The sequence below is a fragment of the Sebastes fasciatus genome, chromosome 16 (genome assembly GCF_043250625.1).
Source record: "Sebastes fasciatus isolate fSebFas1 chromosome 16, fSebFas1.pri, whole genome shotgun sequence".
Classification (NCBI taxonomy): Eukaryota; Metazoa; Chordata; class Actinopteri; order Perciformes; family Sebastidae; genus Sebastes; species Sebastes fasciatus.
Genome location: NC_133810.1, coordinates 27044353 through 27056897, shown reverse-complemented (window position 1 = coordinate 27056897; position 12545 = coordinate 27044353). Strand labels below are relative to the sequence as shown.

The following is a 12545-nucleotide window of genomic DNA, read 5'->3' as shown; positions in this document are numbered from 1 at the left end:
CATTGACATGACCACCCCAGCTCATTTGACTTGTATAATTGTGTAAACTACTACCCAGGCTCGACTGTATTGATTTCAAGTAAACATACTGAGTGAACATCAGTTAGTGTTAATGTTTTACAATGAGGAATGAGGAGGTAGTAACTAGTAGAACGACATTTTCGATGAGTTGATGCTGGGGAGTTGATGGTAAACGAACTTTAAGATAGTTGAGTGTATCAGTGTGTTTGTGTGAAACTGGCCTCGTCCCTTTTGAATTTATCAGTTAGTAAAACAACCTTTCTTTGCCGACTGCCCTCTCTGCTGAGGACGTGGTACAATGTGCAGTTATAAATTGTGTGCTGAACTTTTATAGAGTTACAGATCATTGCTGACAAACATGTGACATGCAGACATGAGCATTACAATAGTTCAATCTCTGCTCATTATGCTGCCTGGTTAAATGTTACACAGCAAACACACGAGGCTCTTCGTTGTCCGTCTTTTAGAGAAAGCAGATTGGTTTAAGCGACTTTCATCTTGATCATATTTTCACATTTATGCCAAAGTCATTGTGTTAATTTTGCAAAAAAGAACACACCGATCACCTCAGCTTGCAGTAAATGGGGCCCTCTTGTGATAACGACAGCTCAGAAAATGCTTCCCACAAAAAAAGACAGAGAAAAAGTTGGGAGAAAATGCAATTGTGTATATTATCTTTAACAAAACCTGAAAATAATGAGTCCTACAAATACAGCAACATTTCAGCAATGCAGCTATGTTAAAAGGAATAGTTATAGTAGCTAAACAGTGTATGGAGAGCTTCAGATCCATATTGGCTCAAGTTGTAGTATGGACCTGTCTTTTCCTCACTAATTATGCAGCGTAGGGTCAGCGTAGACTCTTCCTCACTCTTTCTACCCTCCACTGTCTTCCCTGCACAGTCTACCATAAAGATCCTTCTCAACCGCCCTTGTCATGTGACACAGTATCAAACCTTAACCTTTTCACGTAACCTTTTCTGAAGGACAGACACAATGCGCACACACACCTCCCAACAGCTGATCATAATTCAATTAAAAATCCTTCTGCTTGGTCTTTGAAATTTGGCTGCTGCTGCAAGTGATCCATCCGCCACATCGCTTACTGTACTCTGATCCCATGGCTTAGTGATGGCAAAATTGATCTCGACAGTTGTGCTAACGCATTGGTCTTTGCTTTTTTTTCTCACTTTGTTGACGAGTATTAAATAATGAGCAAACAAGGAAGTCACACTGCTTCTTAATAAGGCTTTAGCTCACTAAATTAACCCTAACTAATAAACCCCAAAAATGCAGGTGAGTGAACCTTTTTTGAACATTTAGTTTATGATCTGTAATCAGGACAAACGTAACTTCAATTGTAGACAATCAACTATAATCATTATGGGAAACCTTTCCTGCGACTCTTGTCCAAAAGTCTACCCTCCCCGCCCTTAATTGTGCCTGTATCTGTCGTACTTCTGTCGTATTCCACCGTTATATATTTGACTCAGACGCAGATGTGTTTGCCTTTTTTGTGAATTGTTTGTTTCTTGCTTCTACCCTCTGTCTGCTTTGTTTCTCTCAATGGAGGCTGTTCATTTGATGGGGTGGGCCACGTAGTCGGACATGACAATACATGACATATACGGAGTACATTTATTAAACCTCTTTAAAGAGCTTTGGTCGGTTTAGTTTAATACTGTGTTTATTTGTCTGTATTCTTAATTTATAATGACTAAGAAAGAGGTATAAAAAACTTTCCTCCTTACTCGTAACTTATTTATTTACTTGTAATTCTACATGCACCTGGCATTAGACAGATGCCAATTCATAATATACCAACATAGTTTAGAAAAGAAAAAATATACTTGCTTGATGTGCACATAATTGACACAATGACTCCTTGTGTAGCCTCTCAGGAGGCCGAAATTTAAGTCACTTGTTCTATTTTTTCTATGCCAGTTGTCTCACTACACAATTTCCGACTACAGCATGTATGGCATCCCCTTTCTATCAGTCATGGCGTCATTGCTTGATGACCTCCTTGTCATGACATACCAATATTTCAAATTTGAATCTCCCTTCTCTATTGAAATTTGGTGTTTCCTATGAATGTATGTGTGGACACATTGTTGTCAGGGACTATAACATTCTTCCGGGGCCTGGTTCCTGCCCCCCTTTCTCCCTCCTCCTAGCCTCTAAAACCCTTCAGATCTTCAACATCGAGATGAAGAGCAAGATGAAGGCACACACCATGACGGACGACGTTACCTTCTGGAAGTGGATCTCCCTTAACACAGTTGCGCTTGTGACTGACAATGCCGTCTACCACTGGAGCATGGAGGGTGACTCACAGCCTGTGAAAGTCTTCGACCGTCACTCCAGCCTGGCAGGATGCCAGATCATCAACTACCGCACTGACGCCAAGCAGAAGTGGCTCCTGCTCATCGGCATCTCAGCCCAGGTACATAAGTTTAGATTGAAGCATGCCTTCGTCACAGAGAATATGCAGTAGATGCATTCAGAAGTAGCCATACATACACACCAGCTTTAGCACTGGTTAGCCAGTTAGTTTCATACATTATGTTTTTATTAAGCTGTCAAAGTTAACGCAAATTAATTTTAACGCCACTAATTTCTTTAACGCATTATCGCAACTCACTTTTAGGTTGTAGCAGGCTCAGTTTTAAAGCTTGAGTGAAGATACTGGTATCATATGAAAATGGAAAACCTAAGGAATCCATTGGCACCAACCATGTTATACTAGCTTTTTGCAAAGGAGGTTAAATAACACTTCAAACCTACGCTAAATTTTGGCGAAGAAAAACTGGAGTGGCCATTTTCAAAGGGGTACCTTGCCCTCTGACCTGTTCTATGGGTACCCACGAGTCTCCCGTTTACAGATATGCCCACCTTATGATAATCACATACAGTTTGGGTCAAGTCATAATCAAGTCAGCACACTGACAAACTGACAGCTGTTGTTGCCTGTTGGGCTGCAGTTTGCCATGTATATATATATATATATATATATATATATATATATATTTTATTTGATTGACAGCCCTAGTTTTTATACATATTTGTGTGTTTTGCCCTTTTCAGCAAAATCGGGTGGTTGGAGCCATGCAGCTGTACTCTGTTGACAGAAAGGTTTCTCAGCCCATTGAAGGCCATGCTGCCAGCTTCGCCCAGTTCAAGATGGAGGGGAATACAGAGGAGTCGACTTTGTTCTGCTTTGCTGTCAGAGGACAGGCTGGAGGGAAGGTGACTGGTGTTTATAACATAATAGGAAAAACAGATTTTAATGTCATTGCCATTCTTGTAGCAAAACCAGAGTCTGTGTTTCTCACTCATGTTTTTTTTTTTTCTTTGACACAGTTGCATATCATTGAAGTGGGGACCCCACCAACTGGCAACCAGCCATTTCCAAAGAAAGCAGTGGATGTGTTCTTCCCTCCAGAAGCCCAGAACGACTTCCCTGTGGCCATGCAGGTGTGGAGCCTGAATCACTCTAGGGCTGTCACTTTTTCAAAAACTCAAGTTTGAATTTATCAGCAAGCCAGATAGCGTAACGCACCCCCTGTCTCACAAAGACAGATGTTTTTTATAAAGTCGGCAAACATCCATGTATTTGTTGGTATTTTTGCCATCTACAGCGTAGAATCCCAAATAGTTCCACAAACTGCTTCTTAGATCCTCTCGTGATTATCCGATTATATTTGCTTGCTAGTGTCGTCCTCCTTTTTTATTCATCAGTTTATTGTACTGGTCAGTAGGTCAAGCTGATGATGAATTTTAAGAATGCCCCCTGCTGGACCGCATGGCAAATTACTTCAAATGGTCTTATTTATCTGTGCTTATGGATTGCAAATTTTGAATTCGAACAGGTCATTATAGTTCAGGGTTTTTTTTCATGTTCAAATTTCAAAATAAAAAGTGACGGCCCTTGAGCAGACAAAGTGAAATCAGTAGCCTGATAAAATTGTCCAAATTGACTATGTAGGTTTATGCAAGTTTGTTTTACCATAATCAGATTTACAGACACAATATTTCATCTGTTTGTTTTTACAGATAAGCTCCAAGCAAGATGTGGTTTTCCTTATTACCAAATATGGCTACATTCACTTGTATGACTTGGAGACGGGCACCTGCATCTACATGAACCGCATCAGCGGAGAGACCATCTTTGTTACGGCTCCACATGAGGCCACCGCAGGCATCATCGGGGTCAACAGGAAGGGACAGGTAAGACGGTCAACCTGTGCTCATCCCAAGTGCTCAAGGAAATTAATGGCTGCTCAGTCTTGTTATTGTCAAAGTAGAATTTTGCTGATGAAACCAAATATTCTTCCTAACCTCCAACACACAGCCACAACACAACCACTGCTTTTTTTTTTTACTTACCCCTTATGTCATCTGCCATCACATGTACAGCAAATCTGACACAGGTTAATGAATGTAAACAAGCACAACATCAGCTGTTGCATGGGGTAATAATAACAACAACAACTCCTTGTCTATCATCATCAGGCAAGCTCAGACTTTGCCAGGAGGCATTATAAATAATCCAAGGTGTAGGGTTTCACACAGAGAGAGGGTAGAGGGGTTGTGTCTTACTGCTTTTGTAAAGCTGAACCAGAGAGGAGAACTGGATCCAGCCAGCTGATGAATAATGTTCCAGCCAGGCCACACACCACATGAATAATTGAGTGAAGGCAGGAAAACTGATCTGAGGCAGTGACGGATCTCGCTGTACGGCGGGGCAGTGAAGTGTGTATGTGTGTGTGTACGCACATCACATGCACACAAACACGAGCGCAGAGGCAGGGATCTGAGAGATAATAGGCCACTGTCAGTGCCTCCACTCGAGTGGGTTGGTTACCAACGATATTGGTAACCTGATACTAAGTAATACATTACTGCAATGCTTTCCCCATACACGTCTTTAGTCAACGAGCAACAAAACAAAAGCTATCCAGATGATGAAGGGATTTTTTTTTTTTATCTACTGCTGGCTTATATTTTCGTTTCCTGGTTGGACTGGACAAGCAGAACAATGAAGAATGCCACAGGGCTTGCTGTGTGTTTATGTTCTGCTGCTGCTGAATAAGTTCAGGATGATATAATGGCAGTTTCAAATTTAAGTCAAGTTGTAGTTCAATATTTGTGTTAACTTGTGGAATTACAGCTCTTGGGTTAAAGCTAATGGTAAGCAAACACAGTAAAAGTAAACCCCCTTTAGGGGGAAACACTGGTTAGACTTAAAACATTACGGAACTACAAGATGGTTAACCACAGGGGTGTGCTGTCCTGTCACTGCGGTGAGAAAAACCATACCGCCACAACCCCACTCTCAGGTCAGGTGCTAAGATCTTGAATTCTTGGAGGGACCAAGGTCATAATAGTTTTGAATTTTCAATTAGTTTTTATTTGATTTTAGTTTTGATTTTTCGATCTTATTTTATTTTAGTTACGTTTTAGTTAGTTTTATTACTTAGTGTCTGATATCTACTTGCACGTTTACATCTCAAGTCGTTGCTCCCGCACTGCCTAAACTGGTCCTTTTTAGTTGTTAGCAAGTTTCTTATCGGAAGCCTTAGCAGTGCCTGCTTGTGTGTTTGAGTCTCGGCATCAGGATCTCTGATACTCGATCAGGCAGTGTGTATGTGTCAGACCTGGCCTGGCATTGACATGTAATGATGATAGCTGCAGTACAGAACTGCTGCACTCAAACCAGAGAGGGACAGAGGAGGCAAACGAGTGAGAGGAAGTGAACAAGCAAGAAGGGGAAAAAGGGCCCTCCACCCATCAGCACATGATGTCAAGTGGGAGGCAGAGCCTGGTGCCCTCAATCCTCTTAGTGCTGGTCCTCTCATCCAATCACAACCCACACCTTCTCATCCACGTCATCAGCATGTCAGAGACCTGTGATGTTTGCCCTGCAGTTTTACTATCCTGTGTGTGTGTGGGTTTGTGTCCGGGCCAGTGTATCACTCGATACGACATCTCATGTGTCATCTGACACTCGGTGCTCTCTTGACGAGAACAGTTCTTCTGGCAAGTTTGTTGCTTTTTTCCATCAGACTTTGATCATTGCATTTAAATGGCATGTTATGCTAAATGCAGTACCTGTGACAATATTTGTCATTGTTTTGTGTTAATTGATTTCCAATAATTCATTTATACATACATTTGTATAAAACAAGCATATTTGCCCTCTCCCATGTTGATAAGAGTATTAAATACTTGACAAATCTCCCTTTAAAGTACATTTTGAACGGATTAAAAATGTGCGATTAATTGCAATTAACTATGGACAATGGACAATCAGCGATTAATCACAATTACATATTTTATTCGAGTGACAGCCCTTATTTTAAATTAACTAAAGTTAAAGTATTGGCTCGCTTGTCCAGAGGATTTATTTAATCTGCCATGTTTCACTCATATGTTTCTATTTGTTATCATTCCTGACTTTAATATTAGCCTCTTCATCTCTTTCGGGTGCTGTACCCTCCTCCGTGACCACACCTACGTACTGAGTAGAACACTGAATCCTATTTTTACTCCTCCTTTTCTGTCCATTTTTTTTATTTCAACTACCTCCAATTAGTCCACCCACATTAGAGTGAGCGAGTGACTCTGCTTTTAGTGGCAGGAAGAATGAGCTCCAGTCAGCCGTGTTAAAAGCCGGGGCACTGACCTGCTGGGCTTGTTTGTAGAGAGGCCAACACTGGCTGTCTTTCTCCTTCGCCCCCCCGCCCCCCATCCCTCCACCCTCCTCTTTTCATTCGACTCACTCTCCTTTCTCTCTCTGTTGCCAGACTGCTCACAAAAGCCGTGCGTTACACTGACCCACTAATAATACATTTGCATTCAGCAGCCACAACCCAAGGCCAGACAGCGTTTAATGGAGTTTAGTGCTATTGCCCACAGTTATGTTCAGCTGAGCTTGCCCACTCTGCTAATTTCTGGCACAGGACGTGAATAAGGAGTGTGTTGGTGTATGTCAGTGTCGTTTAGATGTATCTAAGAGGAGTTACAAAAAAAAAGCCAACCATTTGTTTAGCTTTAATTCAAAGCCTTGATAAACATTGTGGGGGTGGGGTTGTGGAAGCAGTGCATTTGACTTGATGCTTCATATATGATAGATCCATGACTTGACTTACAGCAGATTTACTTAGTTTAGTTTTAAAACGGAGGACCTTGCACCAGAAGGCATTAGTAGATGATACTGAACTGACTACAAGCAAATGTAGTATTTTCCATCAGATTTATACAAAGAGCTTTAAAAGAGGACAAAATCTGGCAGCACGATTACAGTGTTGTCTGCTCTCTAGTGTACTGTACTGCAACTTTCTCTTTTTTCCCCTGTAACACAGGTGCTGTCAGTCTGTGTGGAAGAGGAAAACATCATCCCCTACATCACTAACGTGCTCCAGAATCCCGATCTGGCTCTCCGCTTAGCTGTCCGCAACAACCTCGCCGGTGGCGAAGAGCTCTTTGCACGCAAGTTCAACAACCTGTTTGCTGCCGGCAACTACTCCGAGGCTGCCAAGGTTGCTGCCAATGCACCAAAGGTACTCATCCTGTTAGCACGGGGCCAGTCAACAGCTCTCTGACATAGTCTGAACAAAATGTAATATACAGTAAGATCCACATGGTTGTGTTGATTGCAGGGTTATAGTACTGGATTGCATTATATTCTACCCACTTGTTTATTCAATCGTTTAGATCTCTTCTCATCTTCAGTTGACCTTTCCCCTCCCAGGGCATCCTGCGAACCCCAGACACCATCCGCCGCTTCCAGAGCGTTCCTACTCAGCCAGGCCAGACCTCCCCCTTGCTGCAGTACTTTGGTATCCTGTTGGACCAAGGCCAGCTCAACAAGTTTGAGTCCCTCGAGCTGTGCAGGCCCGTCCTCCAGCAGGGACGAAAGCAGCTCCTGGAGAAGTGGCTGAAGGAAGACAAGGTATTGCAGATCTCCATCTCAGCCGCCAGTCACAGGAAGAGGCTCTTCCTGTTGTTTACATGAGTTTGTTTACGAGTCGCCCATTATATTGGAACTTCCGTTATGTAAGGAATTTGTGAAGTTGCCCATAGAAACTGTAGATATGGGTGGTTCTAAGCTGCCTCGATGGTAAACAAGATAATCTGAGATAGGGGATATAAAGTCATGTATATTTTAATTTTCACACATTTCGTATTCAGCATATATTAGTGTATTTTAATGTATCATCCATACATATACCATATTTGCCATTTATTTTCTTAACCTTAGTATGCTCTCCTTTGTCATCCTTTTAACTTATACAGATACAGTATGAAAACCACAACATAGACTTAAAATAGAAATTAAAAGTAAAAAAAGAGTAGAAAATGTCAAGAAAATAAAGGTATAAATATAAATAAAGGTATTTTAAAAAATGACAGAATACCACTATATGCTAGTTTTCAAATTGTATTGAATTGCTTCCAGTGCTGATGTTAGTTGTCCTACGTTTCAGTTGGAGTGTTCGGAGGAACTGGGTGACCTGGTGAAGGCTGTGGATCCCACCTTGGCTCTCAGTGTCTACCTGAGGGCCAACGTCCCCAACAAAGTCATCCAGTGCTTCGCGGAGACTGGCCAGTTCCCTAAGATCGTCCTGTACGCCAAGAAGGTACGTCTGTCTGGATGAGATGATATTTGAGCTCTTTAAAGATTTGATAATTCCCAAATGATGAAATGCATGGCCAATAAAGGAGAGGACACACCATATGAGATACATTTCCAAACAGAAAGCCTTCCCTAATGCCTAATTCAAAGATGTCATTTTCAATAAAGCATGCAAAAATGTTTCGGGCTGTAATGAAGATGTGTGTCTCTGTGAAGCGTAATGAACATAAGAGCACTTTGTCACCTAAAGGAATGGATTTAAACAATGGCTCTAAAACTTTATTGTAATGTAGATATATCCATTTTTTGTTCCAGGTGGGCTACACTCCAGACTGGATCTTTCTGCTCAGGAATGTGATGCGGATCAACCCAGAACAAGGCCTGCAGTTTGCCCAGATGCTGGTCCAGGATGAAGAGCCGCTGGCTGACATCACACAGGTCAGAGGAAGGGATGAGGCACTTCCAGTGATCCATCAGGAAAACTTGGATTTTGCTAATGAAGTTGGCTGTCTGCTGTTTTATCATGTCATTAAAGAGTGGAATAGGTCTCTTTCCAAAGGCAGATATGTATGCCTTACTCTGATTGAAACTGACCAAGATGAGTTTAGTAGGAGTTAATAAATCAGCTGGTGCCCTGCAGACTTTGAGGTTATGGTGAGAACTAACCTTTTTCTAAATTACGATTAACATTTCTTACATCCCAAGTCTGCGGTTAACAAGTCGACCCCAAACTTTCCTTGAAACCGGACAAAGCATTTGACTGAGTCACACGACACGCCAACATCTGTGAACCTCAGCTATCCTGTAGTACAGTATAAAGGAAATGCACCTCTTCCTTTGCTTCCCGTCACTGCAGACACTGCACTGCAAATGTCAACTGCTGACACAGCTTTCTGTGTTGCCTAAAGTGCTGTACTGGCAGGTAACAACAGGCTTTTATGCAACTTTAAAGTAGTATATATATGGTCTTCTTGCATCTCTCAAGTTAAATCCTATCAGTGGTGCAGAAGGATGGAGGCGTAGTGTACTAATGGCTACAGGGCAGTAGTACTTTATTTTGTTCAAAGAAAGGTTTTGACAAGTAATATTCTTATCAGGGTTTTAGCAGCTAGAGAAGCAGGGTCTCTCTCTTCCTCTCTTGAGTGCTGTCCTGTGTGTCTCCATGTCTGTCCAGATCGTGGATGTATTCATGGAGTACAACCTGATCCAGCAGTGCACCTCATTCCTCCTGGACGCTCTGAAGAACAACAGACCCTCAGAAGGACCACTGCAGACTCGCCTGCTGGAGATGAACCTCATGCATGCTCCACAGGTGCACACATCTACACATATTGTACTTTACTTTAAGGAATCCAATTAATAGAGCTGGGATGCATTTTTTTCAAACTTTCTTTCTTGATTCATGTCATGGGTGCAGGTTGCTGACGCTATCCTGGGCAACCAGATGTTCACCAACTACGACCGTCCCCACATCGCCCAGCTGTGTGAGAAAGCTGGACTCCTGCAAAGGGCGCTGGAGCACTACACCGACCTGTATGACATCAAGCGCGCTGTGGTGCACACACACCTGCTCAACCCAGAGGTAGTCTGAGTGAAATTAAATGAAAACTATTATTCTTTCTTGTCAAATGTTCATCGCTATAATGGAACTTTTCATTAAGTCCGTGGTAGATATTGTACGACCTATGAGTTAAACTAAAATCCCCTCCTCCGCCTCCAGTGGCTGGTGAACTTCTTTGGCTCCCTGTCGGTGGAGGACTCTCTGGAGTGCCTCAGGGCCATGCTGTCGGCCAACATCCGCCAGAACCTGCAGATCTGTGTCCAGGTGGCTTCCAAGTACCATGAACAGCTCACCACGCAGTCTCTCACTGAGCTCTTCGAGTCCTTCAAGAGCTTTGAAGGTGAGTTCCCAAACTTTACACTGGCTTACTGCTTCAGTTGAATCTTTCTTTTAGTGAAACACTGTTTGTCTTTCTTATTGATCTTTCTTGTCTTACGAGTATGTTACATTACTGTAATTATTCCCTGTAATATGCTGCCTGGAGAGTTTTTGAAGGCAATTCTCCCTCACATTCCCTTCCTGATAGCCTCCTTGCCAGTTGGAGACGCGTAACCATGGTAACCCGTGCCGACCTCATGTGACCAAAACGATGATTTGTGAGATTCAAAGTGTGAACTAATTTAAGATATATACAGTATTACACAGATCAAAGTGAATTCTTATACGTACACTTGAATCGAGGCGTTGTTGATGTTACAGAGCTGTCTGTCAACGTCTGTTATGAATGTTATGGTCACTACCGCATTGCATTGTGGGATATTTATGACACCGTAGTGTCCAGCGTTTGCATATTGATTCGCTCATAAGAGCATCATCTTCAGAGACAAAAAGTGCTGAAAAATAGCTAATACAATCCATAAAAGTTTATGAAATGCTTTGTACAATAGAACAATTCACCTGAATATCCCAGTATCCAGGCGAGACATCAGAGTGGTATTTGACTTGTCCTTCAGTTGTATTTATGCAGCCATTCCCAACAGCTCATGTACTTTGATAGATGTCCCCCAACTATCAATTAGACTAGTAGGCCAGAGCAGAGGCAGGACAATCAATAGATTGTGCAGACTGGCCTGGAGGTGATTTCGTTCACCTCTACTATTACTGGAATAATAAAGGTTCAGTAAGCTAATCGGGGAAAGAGCAAAACGGCGGTCATGGAGCTACATTTTTAGTGTCAGTTGTATCTTTTAGGATGTATTAGTGGGTCCATAATGCTATCGTTAGAGTGGTAAAGCTGTCGAAGCTGTAGCTTAATATAAGTGACTGTCTTTGTCTCTCAGGTCTGTTCTACTTCCTGGGCTCTATTGTGAACTTCAGTCAGGACCCTGAAGTTCACTTCAAATACATCCAGGCCGCTTGCAAGACAGGCCAGATTAAAGAGGTGGAGAGGATCTGCAGAGAGAGCAACTGCTACGACCCGGAGCGCGTCAAGAACTTCCTCAAGGTACAAAGCCGCAGGGACAGCTGGAGTGATGAAACACTGACGTTTTACAGCTCTTTTCTTCCTTTACCTGGTCCTTTTTTTTTTACTTTGGTCACCCTCTCCCTTATACGTCCTATCTCTGTTCCTGACCTTGCTTTTTTCATTTTAAATCTTGACTGAACCATTACACAATTTTACGCCAGGTTGGTCTTAAGGAAATGGAGATTCAAAACTAGAAAAGTGTCTAGTTTTGAATCTCCATTTCCAGTCTCATATCACATTTGTTTTGAAGTGCTGAGTCAGACTTTAGAATGCTGCATGCTCTTAAAAGACCCCTTTCTATAGATTAGAAAATGATTACTGTCACTAGCAGATCCCCAGCAGTCAATTATCTTTTGTGCTTTTCCTCTTTTGTCTTTGGAATGGCAGGACATGTACCAGGTAAATCCATCCTTCCCCACAGTACAGGATTTGTCCCTTCTTTTTTTTGCTTTCACCCCTACCCCTGAACTTTAGGCGAAGGATTGAAACTGGGATTTGTATGGAGGCGTGTATGCTTATACACCACAATCCATACACCTATTCTACATAGCTTTATGTAGTCCTAGTCATTCATTGGATGTTTTGTGTGTAATTGCAGTTACTGGTCAACAAGTTAGGGTCCTGCACTCCACATTTGAAGACATTGAAGATGTCTGAAAAGTGTGTATTTACATATCTCAAGTCAGTGCAGCATGTTCTTTGATGACATCGACAAGGTGCACAATCCCAGTTTGTTAATCCTGAATGAGTGTGGATGGCAGCATTGTGGTACAGAGGACTAGTGGTCAGTGCTGTCTAGTGTTGAGCTGACAACTGGCAGCTCTCTGTCTGCGAATAAGTTAGAAATAGAGATGCACC

General features: G+C 42.2%; 1 protein-coding gene across 1 annotated transcript in view; it reads left to right on the top strand.

Annotated features, from left to right (window-relative positions):
* Window positions 1-12545, top strand: part of cltca (clathrin, heavy chain a (Hc)) — a 39171-nt gene that overhangs the window by 15003 nt on the left and 11623 nt on the right. Inside the window, exons 3-14 of the mRNA XM_074610246.1 lie at window positions 2198-2466; window positions 3108-3269; window positions 3384-3497; window positions 4077-4250; window positions 7388-7585; window positions 7777-7977; window positions 8513-8665; window positions 8977-9099; window positions 9836-9973; window positions 10079-10243; window positions 10382-10562; window positions 11503-11666. Of these exons, the coding sequence (XP_074466347.1) occupies window positions 2198-2466; window positions 3108-3269; window positions 3384-3497; window positions 4077-4250; window positions 7388-7585; window positions 7777-7977; window positions 8513-8665; window positions 8977-9099; window positions 9836-9973; window positions 10079-10243; window positions 10382-10562; window positions 11503-11666 (2042 nt within the window). The remainder of the gene's footprint in view (window positions 1-2197; window positions 2467-3107; window positions 3270-3383; window positions 3498-4076; window positions 4251-7387; window positions 7586-7776; window positions 7978-8512; window positions 8666-8976; window positions 9100-9835; window positions 9974-10078; window positions 10244-10381; window positions 10563-11502; window positions 11667-12545) is intronic.